Genomic DNA, 20,984 nt, shown 5'->3' on the forward strand with positions numbered 1-20,984 from the left:
TCTCCCGTGATAGGAATAATAAAATAAAAGAAAAACATGAGCTAAAAGCAATGCCGTTCATATCAACACAGCCATGGTATGCAACGTCCAGAACATCAAGGAAAATAATAGCGACCAAAGTGAGAATGCGAGTCAATCATGGACTTTTCGACGCCTACTCACATAAAATCAGTGTGATGACATGACAATTGTTGGTGTAAATCACATCTTCTTTCAGTGCGAGTGCCGTGCGGGAACAGAGTCGAATTTTTGTAGGAGCTCTCGAGACCTGATCGCTCCGTCTCTTCACACTGTGCCATTTCTTGGGGAAACATAATGGAGTGCATATGACGCCTTCGCCAGGTTCATAGCACCAGAAGACATAAAAAGATCTAGAGGGAAAGACGGACATTTAATTTTTTGAAAGGACCGAAGCAAATAATTTAAATGAAAAAGGTTATCTGTTTGTACCTAGTATAATTGTATTTCTGTAATAATTTCCATAGGACGCCTAATTACAGAATGAACACCAAAAATGATATTATGAAGATACTGAAATATAATTTTCCTGGACGAATGTAGAATTTCCCAGGGTACAGGTATTCTGTTGTTGTGTCACACTCATCAGCTCGGCAGACAACGCTGAGTATGCCTCTCTTCCAAAGGTCGCGGTATTTTGCCACCGGAGAGCTTTTAATCAATTATTTTCCCGTGCTTGCAAACGCTTTTAAGACGTGCTTGCTTTAAGCGAGCATGCTAGAAGCCAATAATACACTGCCAGAAAAAAATAGTACACCTGGATTTTGATCCGCTGACGGCATATGCCACTTGGGATATAGTAAATGTATTGACAGTGGTTTCAGAGTGTCCGCCCCTGGTAGCTGAGTGGTCAGCGCGACGGAATGTCATCCCTGACGGCCCGGGTTCGATTCCCAGTTGGGTCGGAGTTTTTCTGCGCTCAGGGACTGGGTGTTGTGTTGTCCTTATCATCATCATTTTATCCCCATCGACACGCAAGTCGCCGAAGTGGCGTCAACTTGAAAGACCTGCATCAGGCGAACGGTCTACCCTACGGGAGGCCCTGGCCACTCAGCATTTCCATTTATGGTTTCAGAGTCGTCCGCCAACAAACAGCGTAGTGGCATAGTTACGAGACGGCCATCTGTGTTCATTCCTTAATAGGGAACGTTCACAGTCTGAAGGCTCAGTGTGGAGCAAACGTACGAAGCAAGCAGGCAACTACGCCAAGGGGATGCATTCGCGCTTCCTACAGCTAACTGCGTGAATTTTAAAGGTGTTAAACGGTGGCCTTCCGAGTGGCAAGACTGTCCTTTCGGGGACTGCCTTACAAGCTGGACGTGCTGCGTCAGTTGCGCAGTGATACTGGTATCAGTGATCACTCATCTAGACGAGGTTCCGGACGTCCATGCAGCACAGACGACCTCCAAGATCGTCATATTCTAACGACAGCAGTGCAAGATCGTGTGGCAACTACGATGCGGATAAGAGAGCTTGTGAACCCAGACGTGTCAACACGATTTCTTGTGAAATGGTTATTGGCAGTGGGATTACGGGCACGCACCCCTCCAGCCCGTCTTCCACTCACGCCTTGCATCGACGTGCACGGCTCCACTGGTGCCATCAGATGTTCACTTGGAAGATGTAATGGTCCGCCGTGGTCTTCAGCTATGAAAGCAGATTCCGTTCACACGCAAGTGATGGTCATTTGCACGTGCGACGTAGACCCGATGGGTGCAGTCTCGTAGACTGCATTCGTTCAAGACACACAGTCCCCCCCCCCCCCCCCCCCCCCCCCCCCGCCCCCAGGCCTTATGGTTCGGGGTGCGATAAGTTGCAACTCTCGTACACCTGTTTCTGTAGGGGATGCTAACCAGCACTCGACACTAGCAGAATATTGTTAGACCCGTTCTTTTGTCGTTCTTGCAACAGGAGGATGATGTGTTATTCCAACAGGATAATGCTCGACCACACAATGTCCGTTAAATTCGGCGTTCTCTGCAAGACGTGCAGCAACTTCCCTGGAATGTACGATCTCCGGACTTGTCTCCAAACGACCGCATGTGGGATATGATGTGACGGGAAGTGCCTCGTGCGACTCGTCAGCCAACAACTCTTACAGAAGTACGTGAACAAGTCGAGCAGGTGTGGTGCAGCGTATCCCAGGAGAGTACTCGCCATCTGTACGATAGACTGGAAGACAGAGCCAACGCCTGCATCGCTGCACGTGGAGGCTGCACCTTGTACTGATATGGGTCGATACCTGGTATCCCAGAACTGCTTGTGCTACTGGTCTGTAAATGTAACCATTTCATGCACTCCCTACGCACTGTTTCAGCAATAAATCTTCAGTGAATTGGAAATCATTGAAAGGGTGTACTACTTTCTTTCCAGCAGTGTAAATAACAAATAAGTCGATATTATCTCTGACAGTATATGCGAAATCGTTCACCTTTCCATGATGCCACCACGACGTGATTCACTTGACTGTTACATACGATATATCACGTCTGCACTCGTTTGATAGTCAGATCCTGAAGGGGACGACGACAGAGGACGTCAAAGTTCGAGTTAGAATTTAAACCTAACGCTGCAAGGAAACCGAGATAAAGTGATAGTGCAGATATGTACAATACATGCAGATATGTACAATACATGCTGCCTATTTACTACGGAAAAAATATATACATCCAGTCAAATTTTCTTCTGGGCTTTCAATAACGGAAGTTTTGACTTTGAAATACTTATGCAGTTCCATTTAAGCATAAATGTTGACACAAAGGTTATTTCCTGAACAGAACGGAGATTCCAAAACAGAAAGACGAAAAATACAAAGAACACTAAGGAATGAAGATTAGAATTTAACGCCCCATCGAAGACCAGCGAGACAGACGGGAAAAAGTAAGTGAACTGTTTATTATTTCGAAAGTAGTCGCTGTAACTTCTAATACATTTATCCCACTGTGAGACAAGACGGTGTACGTTTTCATGGAAAAATGTTTGCGACTGCCTACGGAACCGTAATTGTATGCAAGCATGCAGCTCTTCGTCCGTAGCAAATCGACGTTCACTGATGTCTTTCTTCAGGGCTCCAAAAACATAGAAATAGCATGGCAAGAGATCGGGACTGTATGGAGGATGTATAAGGACTTCCCAACGAAGCGTATGCAGAGTAGTCCAAATAACAATGGCAACATGTGAACTCGTCGCAATCTCTCCCCATGTGATTTCCGTATTTTTGGAGTCCTGAAGAAAGAAATCCGTGGATATCAATTGTCTTCGGCCGAAAGTGCACGCCTGGGTACAATTGTGGTTCTAAACCCAAGAGCAAAAATTTTTCCATGAATAAATTGACCGTCTTGTCTCACAGTTGGATAAACCTGTTAACAGTTATGGCGATTGCTTCTGAGTTTGAAGTATTTATCCAGTCCCATTTAAGCATAAGTGTTGACACGAAGGTTATTGTTAAACAAGACGTTTGCTGAATAGAATGGAGATTCCAAAACAGGAAGACGAAAAATACAACGAAAATTAAGGAATGAAGATTAGAATTTAACGTCCCATCGAAGACAAGGTCATTAGAGACGAGAACAAGCCGTCTCGTTTTCATTTTACAGCCGCTATAAAATGACCTGTGGATCAATAAACAGGCAGCTAACTAGCTAAATGACACAGTACACTTTCTAGACACTCTGTACATCTTGTGAAACTACGTCGTCTGCTCCGTGACTTACCCCATATTGTGGTGGCGAGTTTGGCCGAGGTCAAGGTCAGCCAGAAGCCGTAGAGGAACCCTGTGTGCAGGAAGAGCTGCACGATGAGGTCCAGCCAGCGGATGCGAGGCTGGTAGGGCACGAACGTCTTGGAGTCAGGGGCCGCCCCAGGTACCGAACCCGCGCCCGCGCCGCCGTCCGCCGGCGACGCCGCTTCGCCTGACGTCATCTCCGTGGCGCCCATCTGCAACACCAGCCGAGACCGCACCGTTACTCCTGCCACTCGTCAACGCCGTACGACAGGCAACCGCTCAGCGCCTGCTGTTATGCATGTAGTCTAAGCCGCTACGCCCAGGCGCTGTACCTGCTGTTCCAAGATGCCATGCTAGTGACCAGTCCTGCGAAACAGGACATCGTCTCACCATCGTGGAATCAGTTTATGAATTAAATATTTCCTGCCTCGTCATCTCACACGTATTAAATGAACGCGCTCGATTTTAATTTTAATGAAGACGTTTAAAACACTTATGAATTTTCCCATCGTTTACCAGTGGTTACTCTGTGAAACCACGCTTTCTAGGTTGAGTACCTAGTTATCAATACGAAATAATAAAGTTTACTGAAAGCTACTGACCTCTAGCAGACACTGTGTTTAATAGTACAAATTTCAAGTTTTTCCTGGCTTCGACATCACCATTGTAGCCCATTCTTCTTTGTGATCCTCTGTAAGTCGTTCCTTGTTTGTGATTATACAGTCCAGACACCTTGAGTTTTCGTTGATAGTAAATGTTTATGTGTTTCCAAATTATGTTTTGTGTTCCGCAAGCCACGTGTGGTTTCAGTTCGTAAGCACTGGCAAGTAAGGGCGAAGTTTTTTCTACTCTATTTGCTGCTGACCAGTGACATGCTGTATCAGCTGTGGGATGAATTATCAGTGATCTCCTACACTGACAAAGTGAACCGGTGGCTTGTCATAATGTGGCATTTTCTTGACGGGGATGTACGAAAATGGGAGCATAATCTTCAGCGAATTTAATGCATACGACAGAACCAGGGTGAAGAAAGGTGAAGAAGCCGTAGCAAGACTTGTGGCGGAATCAGCGAGTTAGCCAACTTTCCTTCTTCTTTTTGCTAGGTTTTATTCCATGTGGGCGGGGTACTCTTTCCCAGGGTTTGCCAATTTCATGTTATTACTTAACTTTGTGTCCGGAAGCCCTTACTGTCGTCACAGTCTTCAAGGTAAGCTAAGTGAGGGAAATCGTGTTTCTCCAATTATTGGGATATAAACGCTATTTTTCACTTAATCTCCGTTCATTTCTATGGCCTTACCACACCTTCGTGTGACAGCCTGTATAGCCCAACTGTACTGGTGTCAGTTCTTGTTACGTGAGATATTTCCTCAGCGTTGCTGTAGTAATACGAGTACTCATGTAGTCTGTCCTCAAGTGGCCCGGAGAGATGGAAGTCAGAAGGTACAGGATCTGGGCTGTAGGACTGATGAGGAAGAAAAGTCCACGGAAAGTTTGAGATCTTCTCTCGGGTGCGCAAACCTGCATGTGGCCTTCCGTGATCTTTTCTTCAGTTTCCCAAGAGTCTTACAATAGACTTCAGAGTTGATTTCTTGACCACGAGGAAGGATATCAAATAGAATAACCCTTTCAGAGTCCCAGTAGACAGTAGCCAAGACTTTACCAACTGAGGGTACTGTTCTGAACTTCTTCGAAGGAGACGTTGTGTGATGCCACTCCACTGACTGCCGTTTTGTTTCAGGCTCAAAGAGGTGAATTCATGTTGGATCGCCTTTGGCAATGTCTGTCAAGAAATCGTCACCATCAGTCTCATAACGAGAAAATAATCCGGCAGAGATATTACTTCTTTTCTCTTTATGTTCTTTAGCTAGACTTGGAGGGATCTACTGCACACAAATCTTTGAATACACTGACTGACGGGCAAGTGTGTCAGCACCACCTACAGAGATGTCAAGTTGAGCACTGAGTTGCATGACTGATAATCGTCGACCATCTCAAATAAGAGAGGCTACAAGTTGCAGCATTGCAGGCATCACAGACGTTTGCGACCGCCCTCCGCGTCGGAGATCAGACAGTTTTTTTTTCTTTTTCCGATGACAACAGACACTTCGCCCAGCAAATTTGGCTTTTATCCACTGCCCGATATCCGTAGACATTCTGTAAACGCCTGTGAATGTTTGCAGTTGTGTAGTTTTCCGCCAAAAGAAATCAAATAACTGCTCTTTGCTTGGAATGCACCTCAGTTGCAGACGCCATTTTGAAGATTGGTCGTTCCACTGCCGGGAGTTAGTGGGAATATATGAGGTGATGCGGGAATTTTTACGGATGTCGCAAAGAAAATTATAATTTTTTGAGCCACGACACCCCAAGAAATAATGTATTGCATTATTTATTGAACGCCCCAAGTATTTTACCTGTTTTTGTACAGTGTTATGAGACAAAATTTGGGGAACAGCCCAGTATTTGCATAAAGGAACGTGGAAAACCGCCTAAAGACCGCAATCGGATTGGCCGGTGTACCACAGCGCCATGTGGATTCGATCCGTGTCTGCCACACCAGGTATCGAGTGAAGTAATTACAAATAAAAGCATTCATTTTCAATATTTTTACTCTGACCATTTTTCTGTGTGTTTAAAGAGTAGACTACTATAAAATGGAACGTTTTGAAAGAATGTGGTACCTAGAAAAGCCTACAACTGCAAACACTGTGGCGAATTGAGGTTTAAAATATTACCTGCAGGGGTCTTAATAAAAGAAATAACAATCGCGTTCAGTTAGATTCGAATTCTTGTCCTTTATGTTCGTAAACTGTCAGCCCATCCAATCAGCAACTGAAACAGATGTCAACCGGTCGTCGGTGTACTAATTCTATCGAAGTGGAGTCCTTATACTTTCTCGAATAATGATTTTCAAAAGAAATGATACGATGAGTTAAATTACAATGAATCTCGACCTATACTGTAGCCTATTATATTGTTTCTATTTGACGATGTAAACAACACGTTGAAGCTCCAAAGACCGCTAGAGTTGCGAACAATCACTTCTGAACTTGGGCATGCGCAATGCTGTGTTCTTGGACCCTAAATTTTTCGGGCCGAGCAATCTTTTTTGCCTCTCATTGTACAAGACCAATCATAAAAACTGCAACACGGCGAAGGCGGCATTCAATGAACGTCAGTCTGGCACGAGGTGTACGAGGTGCTTGGATGTACAGATGACTGGCATTGAACAGCACCTGCACGAAGTAAGGCACAGTAACTTTATCTACGCCGTAAATATAAAAGAAAATATTACGCGGATGTTTCTCATTCATAAATCCCAAAAATCGGTTATTTGTGAGAGCATGGTGATATGCCTGGCGTAAAAAAGTAAAAACGTGTATCTCAGAAATCAAATGCTTCTTTTAGTGTTCCCCCAGGAACAAATCCATCCCTAGAAAATATGTCTTACCTATTACTATATGCTCTTCAGCCATATGATATTACACAGGGTGTTAAAAAATGTTCGAATTCTTTGAGACGTGGTAGTACTCATCGAATTAAGAAAAATAAGTCCAATAAACATCGGTCCGAGGATACTCACTTTCCGAGATAAATACGTGTTAATAGGAAGGGCTGCGAGATGCTTGGTTATGGATATTGGCACAGTCGTCGCGTTGGCACCCCGTTAAATGTGTCGGCAGTGTTTTACGATGCCTTTCTCACAGTACTCCACCTAATATTAGGTGGTCTGCAATCAGTTGTGTCGTTCGAGTCGCGTTGTAGCCTACGCTAGTTTTCGTCGTGTTTGTGTGCCTTATTGTACAGTACTGTCAATCCTGGGCACGTAACATGGTGTTTTACCTTCTTCCAAACGCGGATTCACTTATTTGTTTACTGTTATTCCGCTGCTTGTAGCATAGAAATGGTGTAGTACATTTACATTTTCTCTCTTCCACCACTTGTTAGCAATGGATGCCTACTACTCGACAAGTGAAATGGCAGATATGATATTCTGCTATGGTTTAGCAAATGGGAGTAGCCTGCAAGCCTGTGTCCTGTACACTGAAAAATATCCACATCGCAGAGTGCCCTCTGATGAGCTGTTCGGCAGACTTTTCCTGCGCCTGAAGGATACAGGTGCCCCAGCACCTCGGAAGACTGACAGTAGTAGGGCCCGCACAGTCTGTACACCTGGCATGGAGGGGCGAGTGCTACGTTTGCTGGAAAAAAACTCTGAGACCACTGTGTGATGTTTAGCAGTAGCACAAGGCGTGGTGCGGTTCTTGACGAGCAATTGCTGTACCCATATCATCAACAAAGCGTTTATGCCCTCAGGCCACAGGATCATCATGGCAGACGGCGGTTCTGTCAATGGCTGTTGCAGAAGTGTGCCGCAGATCCACTGTTGACATCCAACATTTTATTTACCAATGAGGCAGGGTTCACAAGAGGTGGTGTTGTGAATTTCCATAACCAGCATCTACGGGCAAATGTAAATCCACGAGCAATTTAGGAAAGAGGGTATTAATTCCGATTCTCAATCAACGTATGGGTAGGTGTACGTGGCGATAGATTAACAGGGCCATACGTGCTACCACAAGGGTTAACTGGGGCGCATTATCTGGACTTCCTCATTAAAGTTTTACCTACTTTGCTGGAGACGGTGCCAGTGCAGCAACGAAAACAAATGTGGTTCATGGCGCACCAGCACACTTCGTTACAACATGCGCTATCATCTGACGCAGACATTACAGGACCGCTAGATTGGTCGGATGAGCGAGGGGGGCGGGTGGGCACCTTGGCCTGCTCGTTCCCCTGACCTAGGGGACACTTGAAGGAATTGGTGTACGCTACGCCAACCAACGATATGCGGACACTAGCGGGTCACGTCTTCAATGCGTACCAGCAGGTACAACTAAAACCGGGTATTCCTTACGCCGAAGGGGAGAGGCGTGCATTGTCATGAATGGACGCCATGTTGAACACTTTCTGTAAACACGAGTTTATCGCAGAAAGTATGCATTACCGGACCTATGCTTACTGGATTTATCCCAGAAGAATATCCATTTCCGGACCCATGTTTACTGTACTCATTTTTCTTGTTTCGGTAAGTCTGCTACCTCTCAAAGCATACGACACTCTGGCTGGCGAATCTTTTGTATTTTGGGCATAGTACTACGAACTTCAGCCTATAAGCTGCATGATGCAGGTGTGCCAATACCATGCAGGTAAGAGAGCTCACTACGCTGGGAAGTAGGGTTAACTCATTAAACAGGACGAGTATGTCAAGATGGTTTGATTTGAATGTCTTTAAAGCTGTCAGATAATCCGGAATGCTAGTTCCCTTCTTTGACATCGCTAACTCCGTCCAGGATAGATTCGCATTTTTTGTGTTATGACAGGAGCATTTTTCATTCAGGTTCCCAACTTTTACTTTAACATAATTTTGACATTATACCGCCATATATTTTTTTGACTCGGCTGACGACTGATGAGGCATAGGTTTTTTTTTATTTATAGAAGTGGTGACCTTCGAAAACCTCCCACAAAACCGTGTTTTTTTGAATGTTTTTGCAAGTATAATCTGAACGGGACACATTAATTTTAGCCTAATTAAAATTTTTGCAAAAGGAATTAATCGATTCGCAGAGTTTCCCTGTGCGCCAGCCACGCTTCGTCGTTCAAACTTCGCTTAATGTACTGTAACATGGATACAGTGAGACAGATGTACGAATGGCTATATAAATGGCCGCTGGTCCGATCTAAACCAAAAACTTTTCATACCATATTTATAGCTCAAATAGGAAGGGAGCAGTGAGACCCCCCTCCCCAAACCGCAGTTCTGGTTCAAATGGCTCTGAGCACTATGGGACTTAACATCTGAGGTCATCAGTCCCCTAGACTTAGAACTACTTAAATTTAACCACCCTAAGCACATCGCACACATCCATGCCCGAGGCAGGATTCGAACCCGCGACCGTAGCAGCAGCGCGGTTCCGGACTGAAGCGCCTAGACCCCCTCGGCCAGAGCTGCCAGCCCGCAATTCTGTGTGCAGCCTTTTCGGACATATGTGATACAGCGCTTCCGCGCTGTAACGATAGGAGTGGACCCAAGATTGGACTCTGTAGGCCTCCCTTAGTGCTTTCTCCCCAGTCACTTAATTTGTCTACCTTTACAACTGTTAAGTGTAATTCAGACCAGTTGTGTATAAAGCCATTAATTCCATAAAACCAACTCTTATAGCCAGCGGCGTACATCTGTGATCTGGGAAAAGTCGGTGCAGTGTGTAACAGCACGCAGCCAATATGCAGCCTCTCGGAATGGCCTGTATGCGACGGAGCTTCAGAAGCAGCTCTTGTGGGCCCACGGTTCTGAGGATTCGACGCCGGCGCCGCCCCCGCCGGCCAATCGATATGGCGGTCGCGCCGCCACGGCCGCTGACTGTCGGCGGCCGTCTGCTGACGGCTGACGACTGACGGCTGATGGATGCCTGCTGAAAGGCCACAGGCGGCCAAATGTCGCCGCCGCGGCAGCCAGCGAGTGCTCTCTGTCAAAAGTCGAGTCCTCTGGGCCACGTTCCTGCAGTGGAGGGCGCAGCGGCCTAGGACGCGCCGCGGTTGCGCCGAAGGAAGGGAGCGAGGTCAGTGTTTAACCATCCCGTCGGCGACGGTGTCATCACACGTGAAGTACGAATTTGTGTTTTGTCTGGAAGGGGGAAGAAGCAGACAGTGTCTTTTAAGCGATTGAAGAAAATACTGAGAAACCTAAATCTGGATTGCCGGTCGCCCTCCCATCCAGTATCTTAAACACTGCACCACCTCGCTCTCGATAGTTTCGCCGAAATTTCTCCGTGGGGGAGAAAAGAGAGTGGTGAATTTCCAGTCTGTCTGGCTGCCCTACGAAGGGGAGAACAGAAAGTACAAGTCTTAGTACGGTCGATGAGGACCACGCACTGGGACATTTAAACGTCGTGCAGCACTGAAAATTCCAGGGGAATTAAAACGGACGGCGATTCGGACTCTGTACTTTGCATTTTGCGGTCAGTATTCTTAACCAGCCCAGCCCAGTCGGTCTAGCATGCTTTTTTAAGCTGCCAAATGGCTTCAGAGCTCCCTGTAGAGTGAAAAGATTCATTCCGGAAACAATACCCAAGTTGCAGCTAAGCCACTTCTCCCCAACATCTATTCTTCTGGGAGTGCTATTGCAACTGAATAGCCAGGAGAACGACTGTATAGATATTGAAAGTAGAACAGAGGGGCCGGCAAAAATGAGTCTGCGAGTCAGGGTCGTGAATCGTGCCTCGAAAGCTCAGCTGATGAGGGAAAGTTTGCGACTGGTAACGCTCCAGAATAGAAATCCGGTCTGGTCCACACAACTTTAGAAAAAAACTTTTCCTTTGCAGAGACGGTGACTGACTTATTGTAAGGTATTATTTTTTTCTCATTCATTTTTTTATGATACAATCATAACCGGTTTCGGCTTTCAAAGGCCATCTTCGGATGCTATGTGCGGCATTTGATGAACAAGTGTTCATGCATTGAAGGCCGAACCTGGTTAAGATTGTATCATAAAAATGACTGAGTCAAAAATAAAAAAAATCTTACACGAAGTTTTAACTTGCCAGGAAGGTCCAAACCAGGGCATACTCGGCTAAGTGAGGTGTGTTCCTTCTATCGCACAGCATTGTTGGTGCGATGTACTGTAAAGGCTCATGGGCCAAATCAGAAAATTTATTGGTAACCACCATGAACTCCGAAGTGTCGGGGTTAGGCTATAAATGCAGCTGATACGAATTTACTCGCCTCCGTATCTAGGTGTAACAGATAGCACCCGCCTGTCCTGTATCATCCAAAACGGAAAGAAGATCTTATCAGCTGGAGTACGGACTATTTTGTCAGCGTACTTCCATAAAGTACCCCTCCAGCTCACCAGAACCCGATCTACTATCGGAGGAAGTCATCTACGAAATGTGTTGACTCGTTTTGGCATGTTGTTCGTAAAGGCCACAGATCCCGTTTTTAAAGCGAGAACAAAATATGCCACAAAATCTTGGATGCTCTGCAATAGGCCACCAGCTTCTCGTCCCCGATAGGCATATCAAGCTGAGAGTCCTGTTTCCCTGTGTCAGGCAATACTACTTCATGCTAGTTGTACATCTAAGGATAACTTACTCCTATCCACGGCAACATTATACAGGAGACTTTTCGAATTAACTCCCATCTGTTCAAGATGGATCGCCCAATCCAGAACGAACTGGGCGTATGTGTGGCATAACAAACATCAAACTTTTCTGCCCAGCAACGTCAGGTCGAAATGGTGTGGCGTTATCAATGGCAGATTGGCGATGGGAAAAAAACTATTTGAAATCGCGATGGAACTGGACCCATATTCCACAAAGTGTGCTTACAAGATACCCAGGTCTTCTAGGGTGTATTGTGCACAGATCAAAACGAAACATGGTCATTTATCCAGAAAAGAATGGCACATATCACCCGCACTGCACCTTCAGCAATATGACTGGAAAATGTATGACGGCTGGTTCAAAATGGCTCTGAGCACTATGGGACTTAAATTCTGAGGTTATCAGTCCCTAGAACTTAGAACTACTTAAACCTAAGTAACCTAAGGACATCACACACATCCACGCCCGAGCCAGGATTCGAACCTGCGACCGCAGCGGTCGCGCGGTTCCAGACTGTAGCGCCTAGAACCGCTCGGCCATCCCGGCCGGCTATTACGACTGGACTGGCACTTCCAGCCAGCTGCAAAGCATAACAGCTACATGTGGTGCATGGCTCACTTTTACTGTTACGTACATACAGGATCAACAACAGGCACAACGGCCATTAGACTATTTAATCCAGAAACACTGGTTACTAATCAAATAAGCTGCAACAGGAGTATGACGTGTATTTCTGAAACTTTATAGAAGTCTCTCTCAGTAAATACAACTAATTTTCACTGCTTTTCGAGAAATGAGCTATTGCTTTTTCTGAAGAAATAATGTTACTTAAGTAAACAGTAGTTTAGTATGTATGGCATGATTGGTTGGGAGCTCCTCAATGTTCAACCGCGTGTTTGCAAGTACTTTCAATTGGAGCCACTGCGGCGCCTTAGGGCAATAATTTACTCCAGTAATTCTACTGGAGAAGGGGGCCTACAGGTTAAGTTGCAGTCCGAACCACGAGTCGTTCCTGGTACAGCTTTACATCCCTGTGCAGTTTTCGAGTCGCACTTTTCTTGCTTTCCCTGAAGGTGTACTTTACCTGTCTTCATAAGGAAGATGCACTCTGAGCCGTGCCAACTTGCATGAGTTGCTGGCGTCACGGCCGGTCCGCGGCCCAGCGATATCTGGCCGCTATCGATCAACGCGGCCCGCCGCGGAGATCTTTGATGGCGGTTTGACGCACATTTTTGGGATTGAAATACCAGACACAAAAGCACGGTAGGAGTTGGTCATCGGTGCAGTCTTAGAATGGTGGTTCCGAGGAGTGGAATTTCAGCGACGTGTGCGAGCTACCAGCGAGAGGACGAAAATGGGCCATCGATATGTCTTGCACGGGACACCCCAGTCCGTCATTCCTGGTTGTCGGGCTGTACGGTAGGCGAGAGTCAGGTTGGTATCCAATCTCTGTTCGGAGAGACTCCAACACGCCTTCGGCCTGTAATCATATTGACTTGAGCAGTATTGTCTTCGGCGATGAGTCCCGCTTCGAATCGAGCCCCGATGACCGACCAGTGATGGCGTGTTTGGAGACGTCCCAGACAGTGGTGGGATACCAACCCGACTGTCGTCCGCCATAGGGCGCGACAGCCAGGAGTGATGGTCTGGGGTGCTTTCATTTCATAGCGGGACCCCTTTGGTCGTCACCCGCGGCACTCTTACAGTACAACAGCACTTCGACGATATTCTACACCCCGTTTTGTTGCGGTTCATGACAAGCCATCCTGGGTCTACATTTCAACAAAATAATGCCTGATGCGCATGGCGACAGTTTCTTCCATTTGTCTTCATGCTTGCGAAATCCAGCCATGGCGAACAAAGTCAGATCTCTCCAAGTGAGAAAATTTGGAGCATTATGGGCAGGGCCCTGCTACCAGTACATCACATCTACCAGTTTCCGTCCCAATCGGAAATTCTTTCGTGGTTTGTTGTTTTTCTTGTCTTAGAGTGTGTCTGCTTTTCGTGAAGAAGCACATTTTAGTTTTCAGAAGACTTACCAAGCGGTCTGGAAGACACTTCAGCACAAATTCTGAGAGAAAAATATTCTTACAAGCTACAAACTTGAGTCGATTAATTGTTTTTTATGACTAGCAACACACCGAGCTGAAGTGGGTGTTAAGAAAAGTGGCGTTGCGGTTTGTGAGGGAAAAGAAAATAAAGCACGCTTGTGTGATGGCACTCGAATATCAGAAGCAGCCCGTTTAAAGCCTCGTGGTGAAAGAAATTTTCACCACCTAACAGTTTATACCTGGAGGATGTATGGAGAGATGGTGACAATGTCCCTGATCACTGGGATTTTCTCCATTGTACTTATATGGTGTCTGTTCTTTCGGATACGTCCGAAAGAACAGATACCATATCCATATAAGTATATAGTTCTGGCAATACCGGCCATGATCTTCTTCTTCTGTGCGGATGCACACATATTACCCGAACTCTTACGGGACTTGATAGGAATGTCTTCCACGAGTAATGAGTGTGTTAGGTGCGGTCACTACGAAGGTAATGTGTGCAGATACAAGGTGAGAATGTGGGTCTCGCGGCAGGCGTGCGCAAGATAGTCCCTGCAGTCTCACTATCCTCTGTGCCCTCGGTGGCTCAGATGGATAGAGCGTCTGCCATGTAAGCAGGAGAACCCGGGTTCGAGTCCCAGTCGGGGTACACATTTTCACTCGTCCCCGTTGATATATATCAACGCCCGTGAGCAGCTGAAGGTATTAATACATAATTCTAATTTCTCCAATGTCGTCGTCTAAATCCCAAATCTCTTCGCAATGTCTCGTCGAATGAAGGAGTGGATACTCTTGATGGTGTTCCGTCCAACGGAGGGGCGCGTTCGTGGAAGAAAGGTGCCTAAGTGCACAGTGAAAGAAAAACTTTCCAGTTGGGCGTCTGAAGCCAGCCGTCATGGTCTCCGGGCCAAAAATGCAATTCAACACTTTTCTTTCTTTATTTTGTTGTGGTGAATGGTGTGTGGTAGACCGTGGCACACCTTTGATCTGTTTATGTCTTCATGACAGAGAAAGGAAGAAGAAGCTGTGAATATAAAACTCTGTTCTTACTCACAGATTACTCTGGAGTAGCACCAAGCTTAAATACTCTTGTGCCTATAGGATCACTGTTAACAGCGTCGTACCATCACTCCATGAGACTCAATACAGGTTTGGCATTTAGGCCAGAGCCCTGCACCACAGTGTGGTGGTCAGCAACACCATATCATCACGTGTTTCTCTTGGTAGCAACCAAGTACCTGTGTTGAAAATTTCTTCCACATCCAGAAATTGAACAGGTTATTATCATTAAACGCAGAAGACAGGGGTACACACTGAAAGCGTTCATTGAGGGTCTGTACAAGACGGATGAAGTGTCTGATATCGTGACAGTAGATGAAATGGGTGTCGATTTAGAGGGCATAGTTGTTTCGGTATTAGAAGTCTGACAGAGGTCTGCAAGAGTTGCGATCAAACAAGGGACGGGGAGTAGGGAACATTCCTTCGGAATTTCTAAAATTATCGGAGGAAGTGACAATCGACCGATTATTCAAATTAATTCGTAATATCTATGAATCTCGAGACATATCGTAGGACTTTCAGTAGAATATTATCCATACAATGCCGAAGAAAGCAAAGGCAGATAAATGCGAGATCTAGCCGACAATCGGCTGGACCATGACCAGAATGATATAAAAAAAATGAAATAAAATGGAAAACGTAAGTCAGGATTTGTTAGATGGAGATCAGTTCCTTGTGAATTATAGGGAAAGACTGGGAAAACACAGTATGTACAAGAACTAAGAAGCAACAATAAAATAGAAAACCAGGAGAGAAGTGTTCTGATTAAAAAGGGGGGGGGGGGGGTAAGACAGGGATGTACTCTTTTTTCTCTGCTGTTCAACCTGTGTGTCGAAGAACCATTGAAGGATTTAGAAATTGATTTAGTGAAGAGGTGTAATTTTTTAAGTAAAAAAGAAGGGAAATTAAGTTTTAATATCCCATCGATCACAAGAAGCTCAGGGGTTTCATCAGACCCGGAGATTTATCAGTGGTAGTGATTTAACTGTTTCTTAATGTGAATTGCAGCAGAGTCGTCATGTAGCTAGAGGTGAGCCACAGGGAAGTGTATCGGGACCTTTGCTGTTCAAGTTGTATGTTAATGATACAGCAGACAATATTAATAGTAACCTCAGATTTATTGTAGAAGATGGCTCTGAGCACTATGGGACTTAACTTCTGAGGTCATCAGTCCCCTAGAACTTAGAACTACTTAAACCTAACTAACCTAAGGACATCATACACATCCATGCCCGAGGCAGGATTCGAACCTGCGACCGGAGCGGTCGCGCGGTTCCAGATTGAAGCGCCTAGAACCGCCTAGAAACGTGGTATCCTATGACTACAATACCAGTAAATCTCGGTTGGAATTAGACAACTCTTACAAAAATTAAACTTACTGGCAGATTAAAACTGTCTGCCGGACCGAGACTCGAACTCGGGACCGTTACTTTTCGCGGGCACGTGCTCTACCAACTTTTTTTTTTTTTTTTTTTTAAATCTCATTTTGTTCGTGTTTGTTCGTTGCATCTGCTCGGGGCGGACGTCGTAAGGCATCCGTTTAAGTTCGTTGTTGATCGATTAACTCAGTTTTCTTATTACAGAGGGCAGCTGAGCTACCCAAGCACGACTCATGTCCCGTCCTCACAGCTTTACTTCTGCCAGTACCTCGTCTCCTACCTTCCAAACTTAACAGAAGCTCTCCTGCGAACCTTGCAGAACTAGCACTTCTGAAAGAAAGTTTCATATCAGCGCACACTCCTCTGCAGAGTGAAAATCTCATTCTGGGAAGTCTTAAAAACACCTGGAGGTAATAATTTGGAGGGATATGAAATGGAATAAGTGGGAATGTGAGTCGTCTGGGGAGTCAGTAGGGAAGTCCACGCATTTGCGATAAACACTGGGTCCAGACTGCGCAGCAGTTGTAACTATCTAGTAAGCAGGAGGTCACGGGTTCGGGTCCTGGTAAGGCAACGTTTTCACTAATCGCCGCTGATTTCGCACAAAATCCCTTTGCAGCTGATGTCATCAGTGCGTTGCCTTTCCTTTCCTGTCTCCCCCTTTCACCATCAATTACATGAGATGGAAAGATGAAATAGGGTCAGTCGCACGTAAATCAGGTGGTAGGTTTTTGTTCGTTGGTATGATAATGGGAAAACGCAATCAGTCTGCGAAGGATATTGCTTTCAAATCACTGTTCCTACGTAACGTCGAAATCCAACACCAAATGAGACTTGCGGGAGATATGTACAGTTTGACTGGGGACACGATTGGTCACAGATTTGATGGGTCACGAGAGAATCACAGAGAAGTGAGAGTCACAGAGAAATGCTGAAAAACTTAATACGCCAATGCAACAGTAACAGGCACTAATAAGTAGTACAATAGATTAAAAACTTTTGCATGAATGATAAATAAAATGTGTGTTTATACGTAAATTACCTTTGGATTATAAATGTAGAGTAATATTTTGTAGGAAGTAAAATATAGGGCATCCCGTTGCTTGTCAGAAGTTCCAGAGGGGCTTCCTACTGCAATGATGCGTCATCGTGTCTTAGTGAGGAAAGTAATCTCGTGCGCTCCGTCGTACCTCGGAGGTAAAGGGTCGGCGCTACTCCTTGCCGCCCGCTTGTTTTCGGCGACGCGGCCATGGCGCCCCGCCCGTTGGTTCTCCAGTGATATAAAGTCTCGGCGGGCGCCGCGCCTACGCGCCGGCTGGCCGCAGCCCGCCAAGCAGGCGCCACCCGCCGTGACGTCACAGACCACAGGCCTGCGCGGCGCCTCTACCCTGCCCTAGAGGTCGTCCCCGCCGTCCCTGGCTGGTTTGACGCCCCGAGCAGTTCACTTCCGCACGCAGCAAGCAATCACATTTTTTGGTTTTTATTTTTTCTTTATTCGTTGTGACCAATTAAGGAGCGCGTTGGAACTTACTTAGTACCTTTTTTTCCTTTTCTTCCCGTCATCTTCTCAGCCGTTCACTTTGTTTCATTTCTTTTCACTTTACACGCCTCCGTAATGTCGATCAAAACGAAACGTGGTCATCGCTCCGTAAAGACTGGCCCATATCACACGCGCACCACACTGAGTAATACCACTAGAAAGTATTACACACTGAAAGAAAAAAATCGCAGCACCAAAAAGATTTCGTGCGACATAACGAAAGTTGGTAGGCGTGTTTCTCCATCTGAAAGATGATGTATATTCAAATTCCGCGGCAGTCGCATAAGGGTGACGCTAGTAACGACACTGTAAGGATGCAAATCAGGTTTGCTTTCAAGACACGCTGTAACAGTGGTGAGCATTAATTACCTTTGAGATTGGATGTGATAAGTTGATGTTAGTCAAGAATTCTTTTAAGACAACAAAGACCCAATTATTAACCCCTCACTAAGTTTGAATGAGGTGGTGTAATAGCGCTACAAGAAGCTGGATGTTCCTTCTGCAATACAGCAGAAGGAGTGGCAGGAATATAGCCACAGTACATGATTGTCAGCTGCGGTGGACACGAGAATCTATGCCACGTGGCACTACCAAGAGGGAAGATCATCGCATTCGGCGTATGGCTATGGCACGTCGTACAGCATCTGCAGCAACAATCTGAGCATCAGATGGCACCACTGTGGCCCAACGAACTGTTACAAACCGGTTACTTCAAGGACAGATCCGAGACAGACACCCTGTTGCGTGCATCCATTGACCCCAAATCATTGCCATTTGCGACTTCAGTGGTGTCAAGCGAGAGGTCGCTGGAGGGCAGAGCGGAGGTCTGTTGTGTTTTGTGATGGATGCTGCTTCTGCCTCGGTGCCAGTGATGGCCGTCTGTTGGATAGAAGCCGACCAGTTGTGGACCTGCTTCAGGCGCTTCAGTCCGGAACCGCGCGACTGCTACGACCGCAGGTTCGAATCCTGCCTCGGGCATGGATGTGTGTGATATCCTTAGGTTAGTTAGGTTTAAGTATTTTTTTTTTTTTTTTTTTTTTTTTTTTTTTTTTTTTTTTTTTTTTTTTTTTAGTGGGCCTGCTACAAACTTGGCTGTGCAGACACACTGGACTACACCTGGAGCTATGGACTGGGATGCGATTTCTTATGACAGTAGGAGCACCCTCGTAGTGTTTCCACTCATTATGATTGCAAATTTGCACGTCAGCCTGATGATTCGACCTGTGAACAGCATTACGGGGTGGGGGTTTCCAACAGGATAGCGCTCGCCCACATACCGCTCTTCTAACCCAACATGCTTTACAGAGTGCCGACATGTTGGCTTGGCCTGCTCGATCGCTAGATCTATCTACTGCCGAGCATGTATGGGACATCATCGGAAGACAACTACAGCGTCGTCCGCACAGTGCATAACTGAAAAAATGTTCAAATGTGTGTGAAATCTTATGGGACTTAACTGCTAAGGCCATCAGTCCCTAAGATTACACACTACTTAACTTAAATTATCCTAAGGACAAACACACACACCCATGCCCGAGGGAGGACTCGAACCTCCGCCGGGACCAGCCGCACAGTCCATGACTGCACCGCCCCTGACCGCTCGGCTAATCCCGCGCGGCTGCGTAACTGACACTGGTTATTAATGTACGAGCATTTCACATCTTCAGTGGCATATCTCGCGCCTGCAGTTAGTCACGTGTTCCGTAGATCATATGAACGATTCTTTTATCGATATGGTGTGAAACGAGTCAGTTTACAGGATATGTGTACATGATTAATGTTAACTTTAATGAACACAATATCATTTTATTCCTACTCATACAACTATACATACAACAAGTTTTTTTTAACTGTCAACCAGCTTTGAAGTAGAAATTTGTCGGTGGAATAGAAAGACTTGTCCAGGAGAAATGATTTTAAATTAGATTTAAAACTTGCTGCACTACGTGTCAGACATTAACCTGTGATCTCGTACTGTTAATCACTTAAAGATGTTACCTATATAAATCTATTCCCGAAATGTCATTACTCTACATTGTGATTTTCGTCTGTCTATTACAGTGTTGACTCTTCTATTCGGTTGCAAAGCAGAGCGCTTATGTCTGGTGTGTGGACTGCTTTGTCTGTTACATCTTTTTGACTTCAGTGCCAGACAGAACAGGCAGTAGAGACTTTCTAATTCAGCAAGACTGGTTATTAAAGAGATGCAACAGAAATATTTAGAATTTTCTAGGAATCTGACTGACTCAGTAAAGAAATTTTTATTATTATTCGAAAAGAATGTTATTGTTTTTTATGAAACAATGACTGGCTCTCATTAAGAGTACGTGTGCACTGGATTTTTTACAAATGTGTTAATCGTTTTTTTCAAGAAGACTGTCTATTGCTTGTTTTCTCTCAGAAGAAAAATTTTCTTTCTTTCTTATCATTTTGAAGAGCAATTTATTATACTTCTTTCCCGGGTGTTGACGTTTTGAGTTTTCTAAGTCGAGATATATTTGTTTTTGTGTTTACGAAGATTTTATTTTATTCATTTACACGAAAACGCTATTTATTTGTTTTTCATGTGAAAGCTCGTCTTCTGTCAAGGCGAGGTTTTAGTTTTCAGAAGAAGACTTGAACAGTCTGGAAGACGCTTCAGGACAAATTCCGAGAGGAAAATATCATTACGGGCTACTTGCTTGAATCGATTCAGGTTGTTTTTTATGGCTTTCGTAGCGTGGGGCTGAACGGAGGCCCTAAATTTAATCTTAAAAGTAGCAGATGTCCCTAATGTACGCTTGTGCAGTGGCGCACGACTAGTAATGTAGGCGATCGAATCGTCGTGGTGGAAGGCACTCTTACTATCAGTATTTGGCTTGCAAGGGAAGGGACATTGTGACGTAAGCTTCCTGATCACTAGAGCAGACGCTAATGTTTTGGATTAAATAGCAAAGCTCTCCGCAATGCCTCACGGAGTGAGTACTACCCAACTACGATATTACTGCACTTGACCTTCCCACGGCCATTGTCGGAAACAAATCACATCCAATTTTTCGACTGTCGTAT

The 20,984-nt window shown here is 45.4% G+C and overlaps 1 protein-coding gene across 2 annotated transcripts in view; it reads right to left on the minus strand.

The window, feature by feature from the left end:
- The window catches only part of LOC126458105 (acyl-CoA Delta-9 desaturase-like), a 660,845-nt gene that overhangs the window by 81,527 nt on the left and 558,334 nt on the right, over positions 1 to 20,984 (minus strand). For both annotated transcript variants that reach the window (XM_050094930.1, XM_050094931.1), the window contains exon 2: positions 3,732 to 3,954. In XM_050094930.1, the coding sequence (XP_049950887.1) occupies positions 3,732 to 3,954 (223 nt within the window). The remainder of the gene's footprint in view (positions 1 to 3,731; positions 3,955 to 20,984) is intronic.

Source organism: Schistocerca serialis, chromosome 2, assembly GCF_023864345.2.
Source record: "Schistocerca serialis cubense isolate TAMUIC-IGC-003099 chromosome 2, iqSchSeri2.2, whole genome shotgun sequence".
NCBI classification, from domain to species: Eukaryota; Metazoa; Arthropoda; class Insecta; order Orthoptera; family Acrididae; genus Schistocerca; species Schistocerca serialis.